The sequence below is a fragment of the Agrilus planipennis genome, unplaced genomic scaffold, assembly GCF_000699045.2.
Source record: "Agrilus planipennis isolate EAB-ADULT unplaced genomic scaffold, Apla_2.0 scaffold134, whole genome shotgun sequence".
Lineage (NCBI taxonomy): Eukaryota > Metazoa > Arthropoda > Insecta > Coleoptera > Buprestidae > Agrilus > Agrilus planipennis.
Genome location: NW_020438860.1, coordinates 329,966 through 338,195, shown reverse-complemented (window position 1 = coordinate 338,195; position 8,230 = coordinate 329,966). Strand labels below are relative to the sequence as shown.

The 8,230-nt window shown below is 33.3% G+C and overlaps 2 protein-coding genes across 4 annotated transcripts in view; one reads left to right on the top strand and one right to left on the bottom strand.

The window, feature by feature from the left end:
- LOC108739057 (alkaline phosphatase-like) overlaps positions 1-8,230 on the bottom strand; it is a 135,110-nt gene that overhangs the window by 116,856 nt on the left and 10,024 nt on the right. Inside the window, exon 1 of one of the 2 annotated variants that reach the window (XM_018472751.1) lies at positions 4,407-4,690. The exons of the other annotated variant lie outside the window; for it this stretch is intronic. The gene's annotated coding sequence lies outside the window, so the exon portion shown is untranslated. Of the gene's footprint in view, positions 1-4,406; positions 4,691-8,230 lie in introns of those variants that run through there. 2 annotated transcript variants of the gene reach the window in all.
- Positions 866-3,642, top strand: LOC108739058 (vasorin). 2 transcript variants are annotated; one of them, XM_025973297.1, is made up of 2 exons: positions 866-961; positions 1,398-3,642. In XM_025973297.1, the coding sequence occupies exon 2, from the start codon at positions 1,412-1,414 to the stop codon at positions 2,567-2,569; it is 1,158 nt and encodes a 385-aa protein (XP_025829082.1). In that variant the 5' UTR covers positions 866-961; positions 1,398-1,411; the 3' UTR covers positions 2,570-3,642. The 2 variants fall into 2 exon arrangements, with proteins under 2 accessions (XP_025829082.1, XP_018328254.1); XM_018472752.2 differs by having other exon boundaries at positions 899-1,095.

Sequence of the window (8,230 nt, the reverse complement as noted above, 5' to 3'; positions counted from 1 at the left end):
AGATATAGGAAGTTTCGAAAATACGTGGCGAATTCATATGTTGTCGCGTGTACCATACAGGCGAGTTTAGGTGCTCCCTGATAACATTTTATTCTAATGCAGTAATTTAGTTATATTATCAAATAATTTAAAGATTTCAGAGTAGCCAGTAGTTTTAGGCAACAAAGTATTTTCTTCTTTTAATAAAAAATCAAACATTTATTCCTTTGTTTCTTTTATAGATCATAAAATAATAAACTAAGACGATTTTGTAATATTCCTGCATCAGAGCGCCACCTAATTGCCAATAGCGCAAATAACGCAGCATACAAAATTTTAAGGTATTTCCCAGCTTATAATAAAAAAAATAAAATAAATAGTATTATAAACATAATTATCTCACCTATTACTATTTCAATTACTACCGGACATAGGCAAATAAGATTATGCCTGCTTGCAAACTTAAAATTATTATTTCAACGACGTTTATAAAACATATATAACCATAAGACTCCATTATTTTCGTTATGCATTTTACCATTCAGTTTATTTAATTTCAGATGACGTTATCCCTTTTATTATAATAATATATTTTACTACATTAAAATTTGAAATAAGTGTTCAAGTACCTTTGCCGCCCTCTCTGTCAGAATGGTGAGAAATAACATGTAGTTTATTATCGCGTGACCAATATTTCAATGAAAGTCCCTAATTACATCAAATACATTTCATATTACAATTAAATTAATTAATATTAACGTTTTTTCTCTTATTTATTGGCTTTCTATTGTTACTTAAGAGCAAATAAGCGAATTTCACAAAATTTTGCCTAGAGCGCCACCTAATGGAAAATAGCGAACTCATGTTCCTTAAGGCTTGTAAAATTCCTGGATGTTTACCTTTAAAAAAATTTAAACTTTCTTACCTGTTGATTTGTCATCTGGGCAGGTAAAGGTGGGCATCATGACATCATAAACTAAAGGTGCTTAATCAAAACAACTGATAATTTTTTTTAAACAAAGTTTGAGATCCGATTTGCTCCGTTATCATTTCAACTCAAATAACATACGCGGAACAGGTGTTTCAACGATTTCGAATATTTTGATTTTAACACAGGTAGTAAATATACTAATTTATCGCTAATTAAGTTAATAACAATTATTAAAACCCCTAAATTACTTGCATTTGCTACAAACAACACTTAGCATAACAGCAACCATTTTGGAAAAGATCAAGGCAATCTCTGATCACAACTGCTATCCTTTACTGAAACAAAAGTAGTGAAATTTTTTCAAAATAAAATAACTGTTTATGAGCTTATCCGACACACTTTTTCGATTCTACAAACGCTATATATATCCTCACATTCATAGTCCTTCTTTTGATAAGTATGTTTAATTTTATTTTTGCTTTATTAGGTCCATTTTTAAGGATGTTTTTGGTTGTGCCCGATTTAAAACATCTCTTCCTGTTATTCTCCATTGGATTTTATTATGTTGGGGGTACCAGCTGCAAAACACCTTTATTAAAGAAATGCAAGTGTGGCAGGGGCCCATATGATGGCAAAGAATTATTTATTGTCAACTGTACAAACACAGGTTTCCAAAACACCGACATGTTAGTAGAGCTTCCAGAAGAAACTCAGGTACTCATATTCACTGGAAATTATCTTCCAACGCTGCCTTGGAACATTTTTGGAGATTTCAACATAAATAATTTGAATAATTTAAGAATAATTGATATGACAAATAATCATATCAATGAAATTAAAGGTAAAACATATCATCATGTTCAGTACGTCGAGAGGCTCATTTTAAACCATAATAATCTCACTATATCTGATGAAGGGCTGGAAAATCATCATCATCCTAGGATTTTTTCAAATTTTGAAAATTTAGAAGAGTTACATTTAACTAATGCATTTGCTGATTACACCGGTGATGCACTGTCTAATGACTTGCATGACATTTTTTATAAGAGTAACTTGACAAAACTACAAAAGTTGCACTTGGAACAGAATGAAATTAAAGGTTTTAGAGACCCAAACGTCTTTTGCGACCTTATAAGCATTCGTGACCTTTATCTAGGACAAAATTACATACCTGGATTGAACTTTAATATTACATGCCTTAAGAAGCTTCGATTTGTTGACTTAGAGTCGAATCAAATCAGATCCTTAAATGAGAACGAATTACACACATTCGACCTTATGACCTACCCTTACAGGAATCAAGAATTTGTCATAGATTTAAATAACAATCCTTTTAATTGCGATTTTGGCCTTAACACCTTACAGCCTTGGGTGCGAAAAACTAACGTCACAGTTCGAAATAGAGACTACCTAAAGTGTATAAAGATGAAATATGGCTTAAACTACACCATAACTTTAAAAAAATACGAAGAATCAAAACACCACCGGGTTTCAGGAGCTGTAACTATTCTTGTTGCTATTTTATCAATTATTTTATTTACTTTGCTGGGCGTTTACATTTATTTAAGTAAAGACACCGTCAAAATGAAACTGGAGCCCTTTTTAGATATAGTTTCGCGAAAGGTGCATTACACAAAAATCGAAAGTCAAAATGTTTGAATAAAACAGAAAAAAATAACGATAAGAGGCTTGTTACGACGCTTTTAATAATGTGCAGTTGGTGTTAAGTCTGAATTAACTTTTTCTAATAATTGTGTTAATAAAATTTGGTTCTACAAATTAATTAATATTGTTAAATCACTGCTAATGTTTAGTGAATAAAGACAGACACGTAGAAATACATTTAATCTACTAATAAACTACTCTTTATGTTTATTATCTGGTAGGTGCAGAATAAATTCTGATCTATTTCGAACAATGCTAGTCATTAAAAATTGTTTAAATTCTTTTAAAAACTTTCGCGTCCCAAAAATACAATAACCACGCTCAAAACTTTATAAATGGTATGAAAACATTCCAAATTTGTAGATCTGTATTTACTATTAAGATGGAAGAAGTACTTAAAATGCAATAAAAGAAGTATTTATAGTTAGTTTTAATGTAGTAATTGTTAATGTTTTGTACTTTTATGAACTGAAATAAAATATTTACGAAATAAAATTTGTTTAAAGAGGCAACAAATTAAAAATAGACTGAATTTTATTATACAACGTCCATACAACTTTTTTATTCGCATGATTTCCCGTGGTTTTCATACTGTTGCGAACTCTAATTTTTATTGTATTCTAGTAATATGTAGTTTGAAAGTACTTGCTAAAAGTTTAATCCTATCGCTAAAATCACCCATGATAAGGTTCTATATCTAATAATTTACAATATCGATAACATTTAATTTACATTAAATAATAATGTATGACTTAATCTTAGGAAACGGCAATTAACTTCGCAAATAAATAATTAAGAATGAGAGTTAAAAATAATCTCGAAAAGTTAATAAAATAATGGCCAGAAACTGATTAAAGTGGTTAATTCGTCCTATATTCGAAATAGTAAAATAAATTGCAAAAAGGCATTAATTACGGTCTTATCTTAAGGTATTAGTCAATTATGTAAAGTAATTAAAATCAACTTTCGGGCAAAAAAAGCTCTTCCAAGTTCAAATTAAAATCACGCGTCGATTGACGAGAACACAATGTTCATTAAAAAAGCAAAAATAATATAAATGTATAGGANACCTCTACCCCTCCTAACTCCTGTTTCTGCCTCTAATATGTCTCTGACTAGACCTTCACGCCTAAGAAGGTGTCCTACCAACGTATCTCGCCTATTTTTTATCGACTTCCATAGAGTCCTCTGTTCTATTCTCTCCAATACGTCTTCATTTCTAACCTTTACTACCCACGTTATCCTCATTATCCGCCTATAACACTTGTTGGACACGCACCTCCACTATTTCCTATCCTGAGCTAAACATCGCATTTCCCTAAAACTAGAACAGCCCACATCCTTAACTATTTGCGAACAATAATCTAATCTAGATCTACCTCTACCCCTCCTAACTCCTCTAATATGTCTCTGACTAGACGCTCATGCCTGAATCATTGCAAGAAAAGATAAAATCTGTCATTAAGTAAATGACATCCGGAAAATATGATTCTGATTTCTTTTTGAAAAGCCTACAATTTTTCTAAAATGGAAAAGCTTTACTAAACGGAAGTGTGTATGTTGTGTACCTCCTAGAATTGCAATAGTCTAAAGGAACCCTTGTAATTAAAGCTGTTTGTAGCGTACACACAATGATGATGATACATTATACATATCAATAATACTTAAGAAACACAAATTGATGTAAAAGTCAGAAGAATGTTATTTAAACAGCAAAAAAAAAACAGGGAAACTCCTTCTTTGTCTGATAAAATTGTTTTTTAAGTTAAACTGACTATGAAATGGACTAAGCAACATTATCAATTCCACAAACACACACAAAAAATCTTACCTACGAATATGTATAAATAGCCATTGTTGTTTATAAACCTTTTTTCCATTTATTCACACTAACGATTAATAACAAGTAGTAACTATTTAGTTAGTATAAGATACAATAGATTTATTGTAGTCGCGTGTCTTGATATTTGTTTATCACAGCACAAAATTGCAAATAGGGTTCAGATTTTAGTGAAATTTTCTAGTATGTTATCGCACTACGTCCCGATTAGTATTAGCAGTACAACCGACGTGTCGCGATTTTCCCCGATCTTCTGCGTGGGTGAAATAAATCGGCCTGCCGGATCGTCGGCGAACAACTGCCCGTTTGCCGATATTTTCCGGCTTAGGGGCGACGACAGGGTCGGGCTAAGCACGCGCCTCGCCACTTTACCAAATTTTCACCCGCATGTTCAAGCGCCACCGCACGCCTTATTAACGCCGACGTCGAGCAAACCCCGTTGCAACAAAAATTACGAACGTAAAAGCGACGCCGGGCGTCGGTCAACAATACTTCACTAAATTCATAACTATTCCGTCCGACTAATTTTTTTAATGTTCATATTTATATCTGTTTATATTTAGACCCAAATTATGAAAGCAACAGTTCACCTACAGACCGCGAAAGCCTTTACCAATCTATCTAAAAACTGATATTTTATTGTCACAACTATGGATATAATTTTAATGCTCATATTTTTATACTAATGTAAGCAATATTTGAAATAGTTATTCCAAAATTGTTAAATATATACTTGTTGCAGAAGTTTCTGTTACCGTTTTTAGTCCCCAAAAAAAGTTATATGACAATGCAAAGTGGATTGTACGAATGAAAGAATAACCAGGAAACTTTGATTCCGATCTCAGTATATTGGTACAAGAACTTCGTGCAATACAGATACAAAAGAAAAGAAGGAAACGTTAGAAAGAACTATTATTGCAGATGCAACTTGCTCTCGGGTTCGCGTTATCGATGCCGTTTTAAAGCAAATGAAGTTCTGTAAGGAGAATAGCAAACAACCCTTCTTTGTTTCGTTCGCCCCGTTAACGAAATGCCACTCAGACAATAAGGTCGCCGTTTGTTTGCCTGGCTAATTAGAAAACCTTCCGTTTCCTCGAAGAAACATCGACTTTGTCTAACATATTATATGACATTACTTTAAATTGGCTGCACAAATTTACATTTAATAGCTCCATCTCACGGCGACATACGCCCTTATGTTGAAGCTTTGTATTTAAATATAATTTTTCTAGTTTTAAATAGTTTCGTAACTTTATTTTATTAGCTAATAATTGTTTTTTTTTTGTGCTTGCTACAAGTCGCGATATAGTACATTATATCTGCTCAACAATTCCACCCTTTTGCGTTGTTTCCCTTCAACTTTCTCGAGGGTTGTTTAAAAGTATCGCCTTCCTAAGCGTCTTATCTGCGTTATCGTCGAACCGATTTCACACTTACCGCACTTTTATAAGCTAATTAAGGGAACGTAATCGTCCACCCTCTCGCTGTTTGAATTCTCATCGGGTTTTCGTGATATTTACGAACGGGCCCTGGAGAGAGGGGACTTTGGAAATTACGGGAAGTTGATGTTCGACCTAGATCGGGGACGAAATGTGTTCGTTTCGAACCCCGAGGGACATGAGGGGAAGTACCGAGCAAACGGCGGTTATTACACTTGTACTGTAAATCACATTATTATAGAAGCTTATGTAGCTGGTGCAATCGCCAGAAATGAACACTAATGTTGACCGGTTCAAAAACTTACAGTACATCTGCAAATAATCTACAAGTTCTTTGTGTAAATTAAAGTTAATGGATTGAAAAGGGGTAGAAAAAGTGAGAAAAGGGGAAATATAAAGATAGGAGACGAGAGATTAGAAGAAGTGGCTGATTTTAAGTATCTAGGAAGTCAGATAAGTCAGGATGGAAGGAGTAGTAGGGATATAAAGCAGAGGATAGCGCAGGGTAGAGTCGTCTTCAATAAAAAGAAGTCATTTCTATGCTCGCGAACGGTTAATTTAGAAACTCGAAAAGGATTGTTAAAGGTGTTTGGAGCGCGGCGCTGTACGGGTGCGAAACATGGTTGGTGGGCGCGGTGGTAAAGAAAAGCTTGGAAATGATGAGGATACTGTGGATAGAGAAGGTTAGAAATGAAGAGGTATTAGATAGAATAAGAGAACAGAGGACTCTGTAGAAGTCAGTAAGAAATAGGCGAGATAGGTTGGTAGGACACCTTTTCAGGCGTAATGATATACAAGTATTACTAAAATAACCCCCTTACAAAACCCCCTCTGTCGAATTCCCCTTCAAATTCAAACTGGGAATCACCTGAACCTCTTACATTTTCGTCAACGAAAAAACGAAAAAAAATGAGAAAAACCTCTAAGAAGTCGTTCTAAGGTCTTGTTTTTTTCTTGTTCATGTTGATGTCCCCAAGCCAACAAGACAAGAAATCTTAATTTAAGCCAAAACGCTCAAAATATTACCTTGCACAAATATCATCCCCTTGTCAATTGGTTATTACTACCAAGTATAGAATATTATTGTCAACAATTCGAGCCTGAGAGAGCACATTATAAAAAAAATTTTACGAATTTTCCTTACGTGTAATCGCCTTATAAAAAGACTTGAAACATTTCAACAATTTGTTCGCTAGTTATTGCCTGATTCTTTGTGGTCTTTCTTATTCCTTTATGAACGCGGAAGAGACGCCTATTTAAAATTCAAAGATGTTCCACATTGCCGAAGAAAAGTTTAATTTGAAGAAGCACATAGCGAACAAGTCCAATGTATATACATCTGCAGGTAAGGCAAATTGTTCATCGAACATGGAAATTACACGTTACCTTATCGGAACTTTTACTTTTTATTTCATACGAACGAAAATTCATAATTTATATATATTTTTTCAACCTGAAAATATCTCTAAACTAACCGAACTCTAAAATTCTTTTGAGCAAAGCTTAATAAACTTTAACGGTTTTAAATTGAATTTATTGGACTTATGAATTTTCCCTATGCCATGTATTTTTCAAGAGATGATCAAGTCCTATGTAAAAGTTAAAATGCGCTTTTTCTATTATTAAATACATGGAAGATTAGATGCCAAAGATTATTTACGAATATACCTCCAGAACGTTTTCCGTTGATAGTTCTATATAAATGCAAAACATGAAACAGTTATTGCGAAATCGTACCATTTTCCCGTTTTCTAACTTGAAACTATTTTCAAATCGAAATTAAAGCATTTTCATGGGTGCATTGGCAAAATATATATCAATACTTTTGGCGCAATTTCAAATACATATTCACATGTGTCTACAATAGTAAGTACGAACAAGTAAAATGCAATTGGACACACACAAAAGCAGAAAGTCTAAATACGAAAACAATTACCATATAAAATGAAATTTTAATTATTTTTAATTATATTGGTTCTTCCCCCTGCCGCCGGCCATTTTTATTGCTCCACTATGACGTAGTGTCGGCCATCATTGTTTTTTAATTGTTGCAGTTGTCGGCCATCATTCTTTTTCAATTGTTGTCGCATTGTTACTGATGTCGACCATTATGGTTTTTTAATAGATGTATAGTAGTCAATGATAATACTACTTTGCTCTGTGATGACAGCATTCATTGTTTCTTTTATTTTTATATATATTTTATCATACTAGTTCTTTCCCCTGCCCCCGGCCATCTTTATTAATCCGTTATGACGTAGTGTCGGCCATCATTGTTTTCTAATTGTTGCAGTTGTCGGCCATCATTTTTTTTCAATTGTTGTCGCATTGTTACTGATGTCGGCCATTATGGTTTTTTAATAGATGTATAGTAAT

Coding starts and splice junctions, on each gene's coding strand:
- LOC108739058 (XM_025973297.1), top strand. CDS start 1,412: ATGTTTTTGGTTGTGCCCGATTTAAAACATCTCTTCCTGTTATTCTCC.